The following is a 21851-nucleotide window of genomic DNA, read 5'->3' as shown; positions in this document are numbered from 1 at the left end:
GAATATCACAGCAATTTTTTTAACAAATAATTGTATTGTTGTTTTTTCTCTATTACACAAACACAGGAGGACAGAACAAGACAGAGCAAAACAAAACAAGGCACATAACAAACCCGAAGCACAAAAACAAAAAAGGCACATATAGGCAACTCAGGTAGATATATCAAAAAGGACCTCCAAAAAAAAGAATAAGGGGAAACAATAGACTACACGATTGTAACAAAATATTCCAAAATAAATTATATATATACATATATATATATATATATATATATATATATATACATATATACATATATATACATATATATATATATATACATATATATATATATACACACACACAGATATATATATATATATATACATATATATATATATGCACATATATATATATATATATGCACATATATATATATATATGCACATATATATATATATATATATATATACATATATATATATTACACATATACACATACATTATATTACATATCTACATATATGTGTGTATATATATATATATATATATATATATATATATATATGCATGTGTATATATACATATACATATTACATAAATAATAATAAAATTCCCCGCTGTTCTAACCTTATATCATAGGTTAACCCTTAGTACCAAACCTGTCGCCAGCGACAGAAAGTAATATACAAACTAAATGCAATTCCAATGGATTCTGAACGCTAAGCAAAGCTTTCCAATGTCATGCAGCACTTTCCGTAGTGTTTAAGTCGGCTGATTCTTGACAAACCGACCACAGATTTGATGCTTGAACAACTAATTTCTCGCCTGAAAACATCCTAAAATGACATTTTGTGATTCAACAGTAGTATTCAGAGAACGTCAACTTTCAGTAGTGAGTTTTCTTATCAAGTACAGAGAAGATCGCATATTGAGAAACGGCCGCTGGAGACATCTTAACGCTGATTGGCCAAGACTCGATGTGTCACATCAAAGATGTTCTATTTATGAAGATGACAACATCAACTTTCCAGTCCAATCTCAGAAATGCTGGCGCAGTCGCGGCTCCAAAAAAGAGGACAAATACGCGTCTGGCTTGATGCTGCGCCAGACGCCAGACAGGGCATTGAAAATCCGGACTGTCCGGCCGAAATCCGGACGTCTGGTCACCCTAGTACATCTCAATAACAATCCTAACTTGCCATCAGTTACATTTTACCACAACAGACTCTCAGAATTTCACATTCAACAATGAATAGATCGTCTCACCATTCTGCCGAAGTTTTCTGATAATCATTACTTTTCAGGTGATGATCGCTGTTGTTTCCCTTCTTAATTTTTCGGATGAATTCTTCAGCTTGGGATGGAGAAGTGAAGTAGTGCCAAGTTTCATCATGTAGAATTCACAGTTTTGCTGAGAACAAAAATCCATACACCATATACATTTGGCGCAGGTTCTGTTTCGCTCTGTCAAAAAGTTTCCTCTTTCTTTGGACCTGAGCTAAGAAAACCGGGAAGAACATGACGCGGCCACCGTCAGTATTGATTACATCTTTCATACGTACTGCTTTCATAACTCATTCTCTGTTTTGGTAGGTCAGAAATTTCACCAGAAGAGTCCGTGGTCGGGTTTTGTCTGGACCCTGCTGATTCTGGGTCTGCAATGGTGTTCTCCACAGCCTGTAGGCTTGCTCAACGATTACCGATTGTTGTTGTTGTTCTCTTGCTTCGATGTCGAGGGCCTTGTGCAGCCATGTGGTTAAAAATGTACGCGCATCTCCGGACTTCGCTCTCTCAAGTAATTCAACCAGTCTTAGATTGGAGCGATGTTGTAGATTTTCCATCTCTTCCATCCGTGAGGTGAGTTTGTTCACTCTTTCCCACATAGTGTTGGCTTGTATTGCTCGTGAAGTGATCTTGTCTTCCCCAGTGCTAAAGTGAGTTTCTGCTTCTGTGAATCTTTCAGAAAATGCCCCTTGAGCTTCGTTTTTCTCTTGGTTGGAGGAGATGACTTTAGGTAGTTTAGTGGAAAAGTCGTCCCTCATGGACTGTATGGCCGCTAGAATCTGGTTCTCATTGCTGCTTGTCTCCTCGAGTTAGTTGAGTGGTAGCTACCCTTTCCGTGTCTTTTTGTCGTCTTTAGGAGGGCGACCTTTCCCTCGGTTTCTCGACATTGTGTAATGTTTTAGGTCACAAATAGCTTGATTTAGTTAGTAAAGTATATTCATTTTCGACGGAGCCTTGCTCCACACGTCTGCTCAGTTGTGCGTTGTATCCGGATTATATCACAGCAAATAAATTGTTGAAGTTGTCTGGGAGACATAATAAACGTTAACATTTTGAGCTTGACGTGTGAACGCTTTTGGCCTTTGTCCCCGAAGCTGAGTGGGTTTGGTCAGCTGGGGCATCAGATTTAACCAAACAGGTTCATTTTAATTGGCAGTCAATGACTCCTCATCGTTTGAAACAACGCGTTCAATGTGATGGGAACCACATCAGTTATTTTGGCTACATATTCTTTATTAGTCGTGTTTATAGTCCATGCTAAACATAAGGCCATATTAGTTGTGTTAATCAACTATTTTAAACCACAATTAACCTTCTTTAAGGGTTCTTTTTTAAAGGGAATACTCTTAAAAACTTTAAATTGAGCTTTATTATTATTAATAAATCCCTTTACTATTGACATCAGTTAAATATAAAAAGTGTTTAATGATAAAATGTTGGACCATAATGTCCAGCCCTGGTCCTGCACACATCGTGCATGTAGTTTCAGAAGAAGAAAAGAGAAAAATTGAGACTTTTTTTCTTAAATCTATCTGTATAAATGGAGGCCCGTTGATACAATCCAGTTACAATCTTAAGTTACACCGGCCATCACAACTCCGTCACATCATAATCACCTCAACATTGTTCATGTATGTCATAGGTGTACATTGCCCAGCCCCGCTGGTGAAAATCGACAATATGCAGATCCTTAACATTGCATGGCTTCAATTCTTCTTTCATGTCCGCTTCAGATGAGGTTGTGCGTCAGGGCTACGCCATCAATCACGCAACTGTAACCTCTCTTTTTCTCTCTCTCTCCCACACACACACACACACACACACACACACACACACACACACACACACACACACACACACACACACACACACACACACACACACACACACACACACACACACCAGTGCTCAGCTTTTAGTTGTGAATATATGTGATTAGGAATTCACTTTTGTTGCTCCACACAGGAGGAAGGCACTTCACTGTACCGAGCAGCAGTCTACACACAATGTCTAACTATATCATCCATTTTTTATTACATGCACACACGCGCACACGCAGACACACACACACACACACACACACACAAACACACACACTCCACCTCACTTCTCTGCCTGTTCAAACCATCACAGAAGGGTGTTCTCTGTGTGCTATTCTTGATATATACAGTAGATCCATATTATCAAGTCAGACAAGGGAATGGAAATGTGAGATGACAGCTGTACCCTGTTCTCAGAGCTGATTCATATTGAATGTGGGCGTGAAGTGTTTACGCTCTCTTTGTTGTAACATTAGTTGAGCGAAACCCCAGATCTGCTGTCGGCAGCTGTCTGTCAGGAAGCAACATGCACGCTGATCCCACCAATGATGAGCTATATGCTAAGTGGAATACGTGTCACCTTCCACCTCACAGTTTATCTGTTTGAACTAAGTGATAATATTCTGGGAGTTGTAACCCCATTATTTCCTCCTTTGTCTTTCAGGGTGTTGTACTTCAGGTCATCACACATGCAAGCTCTAGGATTTAGGGGAATAATGTGTATGAATAATACTATAACATGTTACATTATAAAATGGCTGCTAATACAGTACATCCCTAGGTTAAAGCTGAATCCTATACTTGGCTTCCTCTGGTATAAAGGACTCAATGAGTTAGTAAACTCAACGTTTTCCACTTGGTTTGGTTAATTTAGAACTGATACTTTTGCAGCATCATGACTTACAGTTTTTTTCGATTGCTAAACGACAGTGGGCACAACTGGAGTCACATGTGCAAAACTCTAACTACAGTGTGCACTACCAACAGTCACCTGAGCTAAACAGTTCACATCACCTGCAAAACTTATTCCAAGCAACACAACTCTTAACACATGGCTCAAAACATGCTCAGTGCAGTCAAACACTATGCACAACCCTCACTGAGATAACACACACACTGTCACTCAGAACACACTGAGAGTAAAAACACTAGCATCAAACACCAATACAGAAAATACAAACTTTTCATCTTTACAGTTTGAATAATTTTAGTAACTTCATACAAAGTAATATTTTCTTCAAAGAAAAGTGACATTCTTATAGATATCTATATCTAGATAAATATATATCTAGATATAAATATATATCTAGATATATTTATATCTAGATATATATCTATATCTATATATATCTATATCTATATATAGATATATATATAGACATATAGATATAGATATATATATATATATATATATATATATATATATATATATCTATATATCTAAATATATTTATGTGTGTGTGTGTTCACTAACAAATCTAAAACAAGACACCTGCTTAGCCTTTCAGCTGAAATTGCAATCAGCAGTGTTTGAAAGGCACAAGGCTGAAATCTATTCCGTTTTGAATGTGTGGTTCACAGTTTTGACAGCAGTGTGTTAGCGTTTGAACAAAGTGCTGTAAATCCACAGTGTTGTGTAGGTTGTGGTTAAAGTCATGGGATAAGTGTGCAGAGTTTTGAAAACTGTGTTTAAGCAATGAAAAAAGAACTAGAGTTTGGTCCCCATGAACTGCTGCTGTGCAGACTGTAGTCAGAGTTTTGCACATGTGACTCCAGTTGTGCCCACTGTCGTTTAGCAATCGGAAAAAACTGTAATACCGAGGATACGGACACAACTCCTACTGCAGGCGTACAGAGACTGGATAGCCCGTGCCAACGGATCCGGCACCCCATACTCCCGCAGCACCCCCCACAAAACCCCCCGAGGGACCCGGTCGAAAGCCTTCTCCAAGTCCACAAAGCACATGTAGACTGGTTGGGCAAACTCCCGAGACCCCTCCAGTAGTCCCGCAAGGGTAAAGAGCTGGTCCACTGTTCCACGACCGCGACGGAATCCGCACTGCTCCTTTTGAATCCGAGGTCCTGTTTGCTTCCTCGGACCGTGACCTCCAGCATTCGCTGGGGCGTTTTGCAGCCGAGTGTGAAGCGGCAGGGATTAGAGTTAGCGGTGGGGACAACATGCCTGCCCCAAGCGAAGGAGTTCAAGTACCTCGGGGTGTTGTTCACGAGTGAGGGTAAGGTGGAGCGGGAGATCGACAGGCGGATCGGTGCGCTGCAGCAGTAAAACAGGCGCTGTACCGGTCCGTCTTGGTGAAGAGGGAGCTGAGTCGGAAGGCGAAGCTCTCCATTTACTGGTCGGTCTACGTTCCAACCCTCACCTATAGTCACGAACTCTGGGTCATGACCGAAAGAACAAGGTCGCGGATAAAAGCGGCCAAAATGAGCTTCCTCGTAGGGTGGCCGGGCTCAGCCTTAGAGATAGGGTAAGGAGCTCGGACATCAGGAGGGAGCTTGGAGTTGAGCCGCTACTCCTTCGTATCGAAAGGAGTCAGCTAAGGTGGTTCGGCATCTAATCCTGATGCCTCCTCGACGCCGCCCATTAGAGGTTTTCCAGGCACGTCCAACTGGGAAGAGGCCCCGGGGAAGACCCAAGACATGCTGGAGGGATTATATCTCCCGGCTGGCCTGGGAACGTCTCGGGGTCCCCCAGAACGAGCTGGAAAATATTGCGGGTGAGAGGGAAGCCTGGGTCGGTGCTGCCACCGCGACCCGACCCCGGATAAGCGGCGGAAAATGGATGGATATATATATATATATATATATATATATATATATATATATATATATATATATATATAAAGCCACACAATGAACACAGTAAACTTTTTAAAACCTTCAAACAATCACTCTCAGGGGATTGAAATAATTGCTTGTATTTGAGAAAATCAGGTTTGTTTACCAGACTATTACAACAGACTAATAATGAGCTGGATTCACTAAAATATTGCTAACTATGTGGGATCCCATCAACACATACGAATCATTTTGCAAACAGCTAAGGGGAGCTGTAGATGGGTTGATAATAATTCACTTATTCGTGCAGATAGCCAACTGTTAAGCTCATTCCAGCCTCCTTAATGGTTTGGCCAAACTGTTTTGACGGTTTTACTTTTCAATCATTATTTTCCTTACAGAAATGGTTAGCTGACATTTCAAACAGCTAAGGCAGAGGTGTCCAAAGTCAGGCCTGCGGGTCAATCACGGCCCACAGCTTCGATCTTATGTTATATTTATGGCCCGCCAGCTCTGTCAGAATAAATAATTCATAAAAAGTTAAAGATTCCTTCTTTAACCACACGGTGACTGCACCATTCTGATGTCATCTGGCTCTGCATCTGTGCGAACCGTTCTCGAAAAATTTCTGCCATGGCGATGGCAAAAAAAAAGAGAAAAGTTGACAGTGAGGGCCGCCGCTTTCAGGAGCGGTGGGAATTACAATACTTCTTCAATGAAAATCGAGGCAATTGTGTTTGTCTAATTTGTAAAGAGACGGGTGCCTTGTTTAAGGATTTCAACGTAGAGAGACACTACGAGTCTAAACATGCTACAATGTACGACAAGCTAACAGGGAGTGAGCGCGCTGAAAAAGTGAAGCAACAACGATTCTTAACGAGAGCCAGTGAGTCAAACGAAAACAACAAAAAGCCAGCTCCGAAGTGGCCATGGTAATTGCTAACCTTGGCAAACCTTTTACTGAAGGTGTGTTTATCAAAGACTGTCATGAAAAGAGTGGAGAAGAACATTTGCCCCGAGAAGAAGCTAGAATTTATGAATGTGTGCCTGGAACGCAACACCGTGGCACGGAGAGTTGAGGACATATCATCAGATATTCAGGGGTAACTGGCGGACAGGGGAGCGGCTTTTGATTATTTCTCATTAGCCTGCGATAAAAGCACGATGCATCGGACACTGCACAACTAGTGATTTTTTTTTAAAAAAGTTGATGACAACATGAACGTGACAGAGGACCTGCTTGGCCTAAAAAGCCTAATGGTGTGTTCACACTGAGCTCGTCAAAAAAAATCATGATGCGCACCGACATTTTTTTTAACGCGCGGCGAGAAAAATTGTGTTCACACCAAAAGCAGCAACACTAATCGCGATGCTACAAAGGGGGCGTGGCTTATCTCAGCCGCTTTTCTCATTGAAAATTGCGATCTTTTCCGTTATGGACTATGGATGAAATAACCACTAGACTTCTTTAGACTTGTTGTGGAAGTCACAAAAACGTTGGAACATCAAACTCCATCGTGTCTGGGTTCATTATAGTATCCGTAGTCCCACAACAGCCGCTATCAGCGCTCCTTCCGGGCGCCCGGCAGCAGTTTGGCCAAATCTCAATCTCCACCCTAAACCCTCAAACCCTGAACCCTCAGGGACTCACTGACGTCAGCTGCTAACTGTTTGAGTGTGAGAGTCTGTGAGGGCTTGAGCTAATGTGAACATGAATGGGAGAGCACTTTGCTGCAACATCAGGTGACTACATGAAAAAGTATTGTGTACAATTATGTATTTATTTTATTCTTTTTATTCACTGGTTTGAATGTCTTCCTCAGAAGATGAGAAGTCATTTTATATTATTTATTCACTCGTTTTTGTCAAAATAAAATGTTTGATATATCTATCTATCTATCTATTTATCTATCTATATGTATATATATATATTCTGCTTGCGTTCCTCTAATTCATATGTTTTTATGTTCCATAATGTCGTTAAGGTATTTTAGCGGGCTAAATGCCCACGTGCCTCTTTGTTTGCCTTCTTTTTTTACTTCTCCATTCTTCCACTGGGAACTGCATGTTTAACCTCGCGTTGCAATGCATTATGGGTAATTCCCTTAGGCAAAGTCAGCATCTAATGTTGACTTACGAAAAGGGTTCATAAAGGGCTCAAAATGTCTGCCACAGAGCCCTCAGGCCCTCCACCATGTGACAATGGGACACCCCCTAAACCCTTAAGGACTTCGCGGGAGCGTGCCTCAAAGTCCGTGAGTCCGTAAGGGTGGAAATTGGGATTGCGCCTTTGATTCAGCGCCGGCAGAACAGCGGTGACGAGCGGAACATCTCAACGCTGATTGGCTGACACAACTATGACTCACACGTTTTTGCTGCAGGAGTTGGAAATTTCAATTTGTGCATCTACAAATCACGCGTCGACCAGAGTTCGCCCCGTGACCAATGGGCTGTTTGTGCTGCCTCTACATGTCTGACGCGCTGCCCCCTGGAAAATATGCATCTACGCAGCTTCGACGAGCTGTGCATTGAGTTTACATGTGATCTTGATGCGTTAGATGTGAACACACCATTAAAGGGAAAACCAAAGAAACAGATTTATTCGTGTGATTGGCCTGAGAGAGTGAGAAGCCACTGACTGACACATCCCCACCCCAACGGACGCCTGTACAGGGTCGCAACACTACCATGGAGTAAAATTTCTGTCATCATTAGTGATGGTGCACCTGGCTGGTGAGCGAAAATTGGAATGCTCATTTGTGTAAATTGGCTGCTTGAAGCTAAAACACTTGCAGCCATCACAATAAATAGTGTTGTACATTTAAATGCATCAGCTGGAGAGCAAGTTATCTGTCCCTTGAACAATATAAAATGTTAGGGTTAGAGTGTTTTGAACGGTAACATATGTCACTATTCACAGAGAAAAACGTCACACAAACTATTGCTTTTCTTAAAAGATCTTGTAAAAGACACAGGCATAATTCACTTGTTTTAAAGTTAACTTTAAACTCCTGTTTAAAATGTTCACGAAGCAATGTTATTGAACTCATAGAAATGTAAGGTATTCTATACAGTTTGTTCATTGTTATCTGAGTTAATGAAAGGCAGAATTGGTTACATGATATTATATTTGGTTACATTGTCATTTGGTAATTGTGACAGTGAAAGTGTGTATTTTCATGTAACTTTGGTGGTTAAAAAAAATGTCAGAAGGAACTGTTGGCCCCCAGGCATCTTTAGTTTATCAAATTTGGCCCTTTTTGCAAAAGGTTTGGACACCCCTGAGCTAAGGAGAGCTGTAAATAGTTTGATAATAATTCACTTATTCGTGCATATAGCCAACTGAAAGTAAAGCTCACGTCAACCTGCTGCCTCTCTTTTAATGGTTTGGCCAGCTGTTTTTTTTTTTGCCAATTCTACTTTTCATTCATTATTTCCCTACAGAAATGGGTTAGCTAACATTTCAGACAGAATATTGCTGAAATACAAGATGCTGTTTATCGGGGCAACGGGTCAACAGTCAACAGTTGAAGAGCTATTTTTGTTCACCGGAGTCATTTCAGATCAACCCTCTAGTTCTACAACTCATATGACCACAATATAAATACTAGACCCTATTGTCCTCGATCTCTAACAAATCTGCAACTAATTGCCTTTACAAAATATGTTTAAACTTATTTTCAGCATGAATATGACCAAAAGTCAAGAGTCTGAGCAAGATTCCTCAATAATAACTCCTTGATTGCTCTCCAAGTTTTTTAAGCATTATTGTTCGGTGTCTTAACATCAATCCACAAACTAATACTACACATCTTTAATCACAATCAAGCAAAGCATTGACATGTGAGGAAGCATATTCAGCCGTGTTTTTCAATTCAAAAATTGAAAAATGACCTACTAAGCTGATCCTTGCTCCCACCATGACAAGGCAGATATCAACATTACCCCTCCTTCCGCATGTGCTGTCTGACATGCTTTCAGAAGTTCAGAGGACCAATAAGATCGTAGGATCTCGGGATGGCCAAGATATAAAACAAAATGTGGCGGTACTAATAAGTGTGAGAAAAGGATTCAGATTGATTTATTTGATTCCCACAGACCCATACGGTTACAGGGACGTATTTGACTGAAATCCACTGTTGTAAGGGGTACTTATGAAGGTTTTATTGAAACTTTAAAATAGCTTATTCATGTGAAGAATCTTACGGAAATATTACAACTTTTTTTTATGGCATTTTAGCAAATTAAATGAATTAAATCGACTTTGTGCATGAGGAGATAGCATAGTTTTAGTTTTGAAAAAACATGCTTCTCTTATTTTCAGAAAAGGTACTTTGAATTCAAACAGTAAATAACTTTTTCCAACAAGTCCCAATGAGATAAAACGGTTCCTTATTAAAATAAAATATAATTTCATAATCGTAATTTATATATATATATATATATATATATTTTTATTTTTATTTTTTATTTTTCCGAAGATGATGAGTTTGTCATGTTTGCTATGATTTGTGCTGACACACTGGTGGACTAAAGGCTCATATTTTGCAGCAAAAGGTTTTTGTCAAAGCAGACTATAATTATGTCATCTGTATGTTTTGAGAATGTATGCTTCTCCCTACTCCTTTTGTGAACATTGGAATGTGTTTATTTTGTATAATGATTGTGAATCCTTAATCACAGCATGCTATTTGTTTCTCTCCTCACTTAGTCTGCTCTTACCTGGTCCCAGTCTATACTGCGGAAAAATGTGTGTGCCTTGATATCTGTGAAGCCCGTCTGGACCTGGCATCCCAGACGCTCCTTGGGATCCTGTTGGGACCAAGACAGCTGGTCAGGAACACAAACAGGAGGCAATGTATTTCATGCAATGCAAGATTACTCTTTAGAATGTAGATGTAGATGAATGCAGGCTTACTGTGAGATGGATTCTACTTTATGTGGACATTAATAAAGTCCAGAGGGGACTATGTCAAAAGATACCATTTTCTTATTAAATTTAGATCTTAACAGAACGAAGCAATGTGGACAATTAATAATAATGCTGGCCACACATGTTTGCATCATGCCCTGCATGTGCATGAGTACATGTCACCCCCCTTTAACTGCTTAATTTGGAATGGGCTCTTTTCATCAGAACAATTTTGGTGATGCCTTCCAGAGGTAAAATGCATGTGAAAGGCTGCCTGCGTGAACAGAAGCAGCCTTGTGCATCCAAGCTCGCCATGAAGACACACACAAAACCTAGTTACAAAAAACATGAAACCTTGGGCTGAAATGCACAAAACGCACAGAATAAATGGGAATGCTCTGTAATAATTTGCCAAAAATAGATTTTATCACACCCACGCACACACACACCCACACACCCACACACACAAACTGGAAGAGTAAAACTGAAGAGAAGAAGAGATTTGGAAACTTTTGTTGGTAAATGTTGAAGCGTAAATTCAAGGAATGGCAAGTGGCTTTTGCGTCATGTCCTGCACGCTTTACCCAGACCTACAAAGTTTGAATATTTCTAGTAGGTAAGAATGTGTCTGTTTTTTGTGAAAGGAAAATTCCAGACAATGTCTGGGCCGGATTCTCTGGACACTGTCCCGAGTTGAGAAATCGGTTTGTGGCTGAAACATAAAAAAACACTCACACAGTATGTGTAGCCCTCTAAAATGAATAGAATGGTTTACTTTAAAAGTGTGTTTAAGTTAATTCATAGTTATATTATTCCCATGTTTGATAACAGACCTACAGTACTAAAAAAAGAAACAAGAAGCGTGCACTTTATTAATACTAAGATACTGACTAAGCAAAACAGCAATCGTCTTACAGTGTGATTGACAATTATGTTTTTTTAATTCTTCTCTGCATTTGACCTATCCTTGGTTAAGGAGCAGCTAGGGGTTAAGTGTCATGCTCAGTCACACTTCGACATGTGAACTGTGGAGGGATTGGGGATCGAACCGGTTACCTTGCGGTTATGGGACGACCACTCATCCCCCTGAGCGAGAGTCTCCCCAAAACTACTACAAAAAATACTAACTGTGAAGGGAAGAAATTAATTGTATTGACCCTTTCAAAGGGAGAGCGCTGTCGCTTTAAAAAAAGACTAAGGAAGACATGCAGTATGCAGGCTGAAGGCAAAAATGTGCTTGTGTTAAACCGTGGGATTAGTTAATAAAAGTTGTGGATACTTAATTTTAAGAGAGAGAGAGAGAGAGAGAGAGAATTGGGAATGGAGTGCTCTCACCTTGTTGAGAAAGCCCTTGAGGACGCTGGCAGCTTTCACCGACAGAGACCTTGGGATGCGAATGGGCTTCTCAAGAATAACTGTTGACGGAAAGAAACGAAGGACAGACACACAAAGAGAAGGAAAAGGACAAGCGTGAGTAAGGAGGCGGATGATTCACAGTCCAACCTGCCTGTTAGTGACCAAGTCTGCTGAGTGGGAGTAAAAAGAAGGGAGGAGATAGACGACACTGTTTTGTTCTTTTTTTCTCACTTTTGATCGGCTACACACAGCCTTGAGACTCCCACAGCTCAACAATGTCATACGAGCGATGAACAAAAATTCTTTGAAAATGTTTTTCTCCCGACTATTGAAATAAATAGATGGAGTGCTGCCTCACACGTTAACAGATCACGCAGAGGTGACCAGAGATTCCCCCCCCCTCTTATCACAGCTCAAGGTCAGGTGATCAGTGTGTGTTCTCACGCCCCTTCATCTACTGTTTCAGACTAAGAGAAGACAAAAAACATAAGAATTAGTAATTAGTGATTTTATTCGGGTGGATAATAACGTTGTATTCGAACGGCTACCTTTCTTGGTCGAGGTTGTGAGAGTGAGGAAGAAGGCAGATAAAGCAATGGCTGAAAAAAAAAGAAAACCTGAGTTGAAAAAATGAATTGAGCAATGTGAAGGACACTAAACATAATTTTACATATGCTAATTTGTTGCTTCCCAATTATTCTGGAAAGCATGATTATAGAACTTTGTCATCATGTTTTATTTGCAAATTCTTGCTTCACCAAATGTGCCAAATACTGCAGCTTGGTCTGTGGCCCAAAGCTTTAAACTAAGACGCTCTTTAAGCTCTTTGGCATCAGTTTTAGACTTAGCATTTTCAACTCGTTACATGCATGTCCTGTCTTTACAAAATAAACTTCCGTTTTCACAAGATCCAACTTGATTGGGGCCAATGACCAAGCTGCCATATTAGACGAGTTGGTAGTGAGAACGTGCCGCTATTTGCTAGATTAATAGGTAGCACTTATTAATAACTACACACTATTTAGCATTAGTAAAGCATGAGTAAACACTGAATTCATCAATCATAAAGCATTGTTCCAATATGAACACTCATTAGCAACTCATTAGTATGCAATTCATAAACAGTTATAAATGTTTTATTCTTGATTAATAAGCGCGACTATTATGCATTTCATGATTGGGTTTTTACATTTTATGAATGATGGATCCCCATTTGTAAATGAAGTATTCAGGACTTTATAAAGCAATTATTCATGCATTTATTTATACATATAATTATTTTGGTATGCACAAATGGTTAGGAACAATGTTACAGGTGCTTTACAAACGTGTTTTAATCCTGCAATTCATGATTAATTCAGGTAGTTATTAGTCGTCAGTTAAGTACTAAGTGTTATGAATGCGTTGTGAAGCATATATAGTACTCTCTTTTGATGGGGTAACACAAAATTCTTAACTAATACTTAAGTAACGACTAGTAACTACCTATATTAATCATAAACTGTAGTACTACAACACTTTTTTGAAGCACATGTTAACCATTAGGGCATAATAATTGTATATTCATATGTTTTTATCACGTTGTGTTCTGTCTATTTTTCTTTTCTGTTGAGAAGATAACTGATACTAATGCTGTAATAATTTATTAACACTTTATAACTTGTCTTAATAATCATCTTAAAGTCCTTAATAATAGGTTTGTAATATATATTACTTAATTTACAAATGGGGAATCCATAATTTATAAACCATGAAAACCCAGAATAAATGTTATAAATGTATAATTGTGTTAATTAATTGCATACTATTGAGTGTTAATGTTGGAACAATGCTTTATAAATGATTAATTCAATGTTGACTCTTACTTAACTAATGCTAAATAAGGTGTAGTTATTATGAAGTGTTACCGATATTAGACTATAATGTAAATACATAGAATACATAGACTATAAACATATTCATATTTTACATAGACTGTATATACAAAGTGGACTCTAAGTGGACAATAATTTAATAAATGAACATTATGCTGTATTGAAGAAGACTTGAGACCATAAACTCATGTTTACAATGGTTACTCAGGGAGTCATAGACTCTTCTTCTGACTTTTTGCAACCAGAGGAATCGCCCCCTGATGGTTAGTAGAAATAGTACAGGTGTCAGCCTCGGCTTCACTTTTCAGACCAAGAAGTTTCTGCTTGGATTGATATGAATGTATGCTTGGATATATGCTTGGACCCTTTCTAATGCCATTTTCCTCTTTATCTTGTCAACAACATACTCTCGTAGTACGATATATTGGGGAAAATACATCCAAAATAGTGGTGATTTAAAATGTAAATGTGGACACCTCAAACTTTCCATCTACTGTGCACAGCCCCAGAACTGTTTTATAATGATGAATGAAGTTTCATATATTGTTCACTGATTAGGGAAAGCTTCTTGTTTACCATTTGTCGCTGTCCATTAGGGAGGGTTGCTGAATGCTATGCATGGGGGTACCAGCCTCAAACTGCCGCCATTTAGGGGGAGAGAGCCCGCAAACTTTGAAGTAGCCTACACCTCCACTCACGCAAACAAAGTAATGAAGAGAGGTGACACAGAGCACAAACAGATACACATGTGCATTGTCCATATGCTAAAACTAGCAATGACAGTTGTGCGCCTCTTTGTAGCAGTTGCAAGATAGGGCCAAAGATGTTTTGTTTTCGGTCAAACTTTTGCTTCCAAGAGGAACAGTTTTTCCTCAATATATTTCAGTTATTACAATTGTCCATCCATCCATTATCTTAACCGCTTATCCTCATTAGGGTCGCCAGTCCATCACAGGGCAGACATATAGACAGACAAGCATTTACGCTCACATTCACACCTACGGGCCATTTAGTGTCCAATTAACCTATGGAGCATGTCTTTGTACATGTTCTAAAATGTATGCCACTTTGTCACATGTTTGCCAGCTGACTGTCTGTCTAAAGATGTGGGGCTGGCTTGTGCAGCACTGATACCCAAAGCAGGTTCTGGCACATGGTCTAGTTAGGTGGCATATGGCCGGTGGCATCCTATAGTGAAAAGGTTGGTTTCCGTTGGCAGGAATTCATCGGGAAACCTGCTGCTCTACCAGAAAGACCGCCAGGAGGATGGTACTGGTAGCAGATGCTAGCCGCAGTGCCATGCTATGCTCCTGACAGTCACAGCAGAGACATATTGCGTCACATGAGGCTGCTGTAGTACGAAGGAATGTCTGTTATAGTGGTTATGTGGTTGACCGTGTAAGAGAGGGAAGAGGAAGCTATGTAAGGGTACCATGTGGCTTGAGGCTTGAGGAACACAAATGCAAATATGACAGATATTAGAAAGGTTCCTCTACCCTAAGGGTGTGATATATAAGAGATATGCTAATAAAAAATGCACACCTCCTGAATCCTATCAATGCTTTAGTGTAGACTGTCAAAAATGACAAAGCTTTGACCCCAGTCTAGAAGCAGCTTCGAAAAACACACAAGATAAAACTGTTTTTTTGTTTAAATATCAGTATTTAAATAAATGTCAGCAAATGACCCTGATTCATGTTTAGCTTGCAGCCTGGAAAATACAGCGTGTTAGGGTCATGTGCATGGGCGGCATTTGGAAACATTCAAGTGACTAAACACGTTTCTTTGTGTAGATCCGATCAGATTTTTACATGTACGAGAATTGTAATTTCCTCATCATTTTTGACAGCTGTAGTAAACATACAGACACTAGACAGAACAATCAGTATAAGCACACAAGTGAATGTAATAAAAGTGCTGCTTTGCTTGAGTGTCAGTGGCATTAGCTCATTTTCTTTGCACAGAGGACTGAGAGCTAATCAAATGTACAAGTATATGCAACTTCAGACTTGCGGTTTAACCTGTTGTTGTATGTGACATGCTGGAGAAGTCTTTGAAGCTGGCCCTCATTTTTGCGAGGAAGGAATCACAACTCTGTAATGTTATTACAGCAATAATCGTTTTATCCTTCATTCTGACAGTCACAAGGTAAAAAATACCATGTTCATGTTTTGAAGTCATCTGCCAGGATGGATTGCTAGACGATGCATACAGTAAGTTACAATGATAGCTGTAAAACAGAGACAACGGATCGGACCTTCAACACACCTTCTGTAGAATCACAAGGGTGATGTTACTTAATACTACATAATTCTACATTACAGTCAACCCTGTCTCCTACAAATTACGTTCCCCCAGAACTAATACGCATCTTTAATTACGTTGACTAGAAACATATTTTCTTCCTGATTACGTCAGTGTTTGACGTATTACAAATACGTCTGTGATTGACGCATTACAAATACCTTGACTATATGTGTATACGTTGCTTATACACATATTTTAGTTGTATTATTTATTACAAATACGTTTATAATTGTGTGCTTGTGTTATTGTTTTCTTGCTTTCCCGCTGGATTTAAGCATATTTGAATTTCTAAACTATGCAGAGGAAAATAAAAGGGGCAGCGTGAAGCAGGTAACGGGGCTGGTCTGAAGACCCCTTGGCCGCCGGTGTGAGGTTGATGATGTGCCGCTAACGGCCCGGAGGAGGAAAAGAAAAGGGGCGGTGTGTAGCCGGTAACGGGGCCAGTCTGAAGACCCCTTGGCCACCGGTGTGAGGTTGATGATGTGCCGGTAACTGCTCGGGTCCGGTCTGAAGACTGCACCAAAGGTGCCGGTAACGGCCCGCATCGCACCGGGGTCCGGGACGGTAACAGCCCCCGTCGCACCGGGTCAGGTCTTCTCTAAGTCGGGTTGTCAGCTGCAGCTGACACTAACGTGAAACATATTCAAACGAGCGGAAAGAGCCCCGAAACACAACATCCGGTTTTCAAAGTAGTGACTGATATGGATGTGTGGATGTGTTCGTAATTTGTATGAGACAGGGTTGTTACAGTACATGCTGGACAAAAAGGGTAGCACCACATTAGCCCAAATGCAAGCATTATTCCATACTCCGTTCTAGATATGGCTCATTTTTCATTTTTCTCTTGTTCATGTATCAACTTGTCTGCTGGGAATAATAGGCCGTAATCAATAATCGACCAAACCTGTTATCACTTAGTTTATAGATATGTTTGTGAGATATGATGACTGTTTGCCATGTAGAGTGAAACAGGTATGTCTACGTGCAGATGTACGTAGGAGTATGGAGATATGTGCGTTTAGGTGCGTGTATGTGTAGCCGACCAGCTCGGCGAAATGAGATGACCTCTTTGTTTTTTTATTTCTTTATTTATTCCTATGTATATATTTTCCTGTACTCTAGGTGGGTGTACCAGTGGGAGAGGTGGATGGGAGGGGTATGTTGTATATTTGTATGTGTAAAAAAAAAAAAAGGATAGAAAACAATGGATGTTTCAGTTAAAAAGCATTTTTGCTGCTATATGTCTATCGAAATAAAAAAAAAAATTAAAAAAAAAGATATGGCTCATTTTGTTATGCCAGGCTTTCAAAGTAGAAGTGAAGGCTGGCTGTCACATTTTTACATCCGTGTCCTTATACCTTTAAAAATCCTAATTATTAAACAATGTTCCAACAACAATAAACATGCTCAAATTGTTTGACTAATGGAGAGCAAAGTCCAGTGTTGTCGGGAGCCTCAGTGTAGTTATTTGCTGCCATCACAGTTGAATGTAAATGCCATCAGCTGCCAAATGAAGCAAACCAAGAGAGAAAAATGCTGAACCGTTTCACACATACACCCTAAATCTTTAATAGAGGCCATGATGTACTGGCAGATTCTCTGCAGTTCATAAGGGCTGAGGGAGTATGCAGTACAGCATGTGCATGCATCAGTACTTTATTACATGAATTCTCAAATATTAACCCACTTCTTGCTCACACACACATACTTCAACAGCATTTCTGGGTGGTAAAATCAATGTAGATTACAGCCAACCGTTACAGTAGTGTTATCTTTTAGAACATTAAGAAAATCACATGCTTTTATGCCTGACAACATTGTATCTCTGCACTCAGCCTATCGATCATGTAATCTGTAAACTAAATTTGAGAAACACAAATCACTAAATTCACAGAAGAATATTTTCATCAACAGAGAATATGACAAAAGTATGAATGAATATTCTCAAACTATTATTTACCCTGGCCGTGTAAGTAATTTTTTCACACTACTGTCTATCACTAATAGAAAAATAGTTTACTCAAATGCCAAGAGATTTCATAGACTTAAACAAAACAACAGTGTATTGAGAGAGCACAGCAAGCTAAAACAAATTTATATCTGAGAGAAATAAAATTAGCCCTGTTTGTGAGATCCTGCCATATATCTCACAATATTAGGTATGTATCACAAAGAGTAATGGTGTTAAGCAGCCTGTCATATGCTCTCAATATTCATATTTGATTTCCTACTATTCCCCTATACTGCAAAATCCCATAACGCTAGAATGCTGGGTATATTGCCTGCTGATGAAATATGGACAGACATAATTTTTTGTGACTGGAGGACGAATCTGACTAGGTGAAATAAAGTAATGTGGCTGGATTCTGTTTGGTCGGGATGCTAAATTGTGACCAAATTTACAGGGATAGTCATCGGTGTCTGCATATAAAGTGTTCATATGTAGTTATCTTTAACCAATTCTCCTCCTTCATGGCACTTGCTGATAGCAGTTTGTAGTTTGACTTTATTGATGAAATTGTACTTTCCTGATTTTTGTTGTTCTGAGTTTGTACTCTTGATTGAATGCATTTATTGTAAGTTGTTTTGGATAAAAACGTCAACTAAATTAAATTTAATGTAATATCGGTTGAACCGTTAGTATACCGCCCAGCCCTAGTTGTAACTCAACTCTACTTTGTCAAAACTGTCCCGAAGTTAAGATGTTTTATGAGAGTCATGGCTTGAAGTATTCTGCATGCCATGCAAATTGGCCTAGAAAAGAAGAAAATTAACGAAAAATGACACAAAACTCAAAATGGCTGACTAAGCCCCTGAATGACAAGCCGCGACCGAAATCGAAGAAAATGTTCAACTTCTCAAATTTATTTAATGAAAAGATGGTGCCGTTCGAACCTGAGATAGTACAGGATATCACAGTTTACCGACGAGAAAAAAAAAAAGTTCCCTTTTATAGTCGTTTAGAAACCAAAAGTGCATCTTAAGGACACAAGGTAATACAACACACATAACAATTCAGTAACTTCTACTTTTTTTAAACTCAACAGCGTTCATGCACAAACATGAAATAAAAAAGTCGACTGAGAAGCAGTTTAAAAAAGACCAAAATCATGTAACTTTAGCTGAGAATACTTACTTACTGAATCTATGCCCAACTATGAAAAACATGTGCCTTGAGGAGCATCTTTTTTATCCACAAACTAAAAAAAAATTACAATTGATGAGTGTACTCTCGGACTGACTACGTCTATTTTCTTTGACAATAAATTAATATTTTGCCACAATTATTTAATATTGTGTGCAGCTTTCCTTTGTCAAGATAACAGCTTTGAATCTTCTCCTATAATGCGTGATATGGTGGTGAACACATGGCAATGGATCTGAGAGCATTCCTGTATGCAGAATCCTTCAGATTCCGAGGTTGACGCTTATTCAGCTAGTTGACGCTTCTTCAGTTGATTCCACAGATGTTCTATGGGGTTTAGGTCGAGGGACTGTGATGGCCATGGCAAAACCTTTATTCTGTGGTCAGTGAACCATTTCTGTGTAGATTTTGAGGTGTGCTTTGGATCATTGTCCTAGTGGAAAGTTCAACCACGATCCATTGTAAGCTTCCTGGCAGAGGCGGTTAGGTTTTCATTTAATATCTGCTGGTACTTGATGGAGTCCATGATGTGAAGTATTCAGTTTAGTGCACATGTGCAAGTTCAGTCTGGTTCTAGAGGAACGTATGTAACATACCCGTGGTTATTGTTGGCTTGAAGTAAAGCTTTAATCATCTACCGATGCCAGCGCAATTATTGAATTAACATGGAAGCAGAGGATGGCGGCTGGAAACTACAAAACTCCGCTGCAGTTTGACGAGAAGAAGTCATACGAGAGCTGCAAAAACAAGGTTGAAGTTTGGAGGCTAGTGATGGACCTGGAGAAGAAGAAGCAGCTCTTGGCGGTTGCTTTATCGCTGACAGGAAGAGCGAGGGATAGTGCGCTAAAAATCGCCGCAGGGGATTTAAACATTGATGGAGGAATGCTTGTACTCCTCGTGAAATTGGACTCCGTTATTTTGAAAGAGGAAAAGGATCATCAGTACAAGGCGTACACAGAGTTTGACCGTGTCTCGGGGAAAAATACTGTCTCCATGGTCGACTACATTATCGAGTTTGAGCGCCGGTACAACAGACTACGTAAGTTCAAGATGGAGCTTCCGGATGCTGTGTTAGCTTTCAAGCTACTAGATACTGCGGGACTTAATGTTAAAGACAAACAATTGGCACTTACCGCTTGCCCAGAGCTTTTGTTTGTTAACATGAAGTCAGGCTTGAAGAGAATCTTTGGTGATAATTCTCCACAAGAGGGAGCTAATGACCTTCATGTGAGTGTTGGCGCTGGCGACTCTGCCTACTACAAACGTTTACAGGCAAGCGTGAAAGTAATGTCAGTTCAAGCTCACACAATAAAACGGCTGTTTAAGGGAAAAATCCACTCTACAGATATGGGAGAAGGACAAGATGTGCAGTCTGCCAAAGCACATATTACTGGGCAAAGGATTGTCCTCACAAAAATGAACATACAAAATTGACAGAAGATGAGGAGGTGACAGATATTGAAGAATGCAACATTACTTTATTATCAAACTAATTGTTGACTGACACAGAGATAGTCATGGTGGAGTCTCTAGGATCAGCTGTAATTGACACAGCTTGCACAAGAACTGTGTGTGGAGGGAAATGGCTTGATCATTAAGTGGACTAACGCAACGTGAGTTATTGAAAGTGAGGGACAAGTTTGGTGATGGGAGAGTTGTTCAGTCTACAAAGAAAGTAAAAATCCTGGCCATGATAGGACAGACTAGATGTCAAATTGAAACAAAAGTAGTTTCAGTAGATATCCCATTGCTTTTACGCAAAACTTCACTAAAAAGAGCAGCTTCCGTTTTAGACATTGGAAATGACAAAGCCACAATGTTTAAACAACCAGTGAAACTTGAACTAACATAGTAACCCAGAAGAATTGAGCTCCAGAATGAGGATGACATTCTTATTGTGACAGAAAACATGACAACAAAAGAAAAACAGAACGTTTTGTTAAAACTACGCAAGCAATTTGGAGTAGTTTGGGTACATGCCTCTGTTGACAGACTGAAAAAAAACTACTGGCTTGCTCAGGTATTGCTGATGCTGAATGCACCACAATCCTTAATGATGTTGTAAACAACTGTGAGACATGCATTAGATATAGCAAGCCAAGGCCAGCGGTGGGTTTGCCCATGGCCTGAACCTACAATGAAACTGTAGCTATGGAATTGCATGAGCTAGAGCCGGGAGTGTGCTATCTGCATGCAATTCACCACTTCACACGCGTTAGTGCAGGGAACATCTTCACCACCAAGAAACCCAGGGAGATTGTAAAACGCTTTATACTTTGCTGGATAAGTGTTCATGGTCCTCCAAGCTGTTCAGTGACAATGGGGGAGATATGAGGGACATGGCTGAAAGCTTCAACATTGAAGTAAAAACAACTGC

General features: G+C 39.7%; 1 protein-coding gene across 4 annotated transcripts in view; it reads right to left on the bottom strand.

Annotated features, from left to right (window-relative positions):
• prkcz (protein kinase C, zeta) overlaps nucleotides 1-21851 on the bottom strand; it is a 150769-nt gene that overhangs the window by 22253 nt on the left and 106665 nt on the right. For all 4 annotated transcript variants that reach the window (XM_068596888.1, XM_068596889.1, XM_068596890.1 and 1 more), the window contains 2 exons: nucleotides 12128-12207; nucleotides 10603-10692 (listed from right to left, as the gene is read on the bottom strand). In XM_068596888.1, coding sequence (XP_068452989.1) covers nucleotides 10603-10692; nucleotides 12128-12207 — 170 coding nt within the window. The remainder of the gene's footprint in view (nucleotides 1-10602; nucleotides 10693-12127; nucleotides 12208-21851) is intronic.

This window comes from Clinocottus analis, unplaced genomic scaffold, assembly GCF_023055335.1.
Source record: "Clinocottus analis isolate CAN_PGR_092001 unplaced genomic scaffold, fCliAna1.0.p SCAF_4, whole genome shotgun sequence".
NCBI lineage: Eukaryota > Metazoa > Chordata > Actinopteri > Perciformes > Cottidae > Clinocottus > Clinocottus analis.
This window is presented reverse-complemented; position numbering and strand designations above follow the sequence as displayed.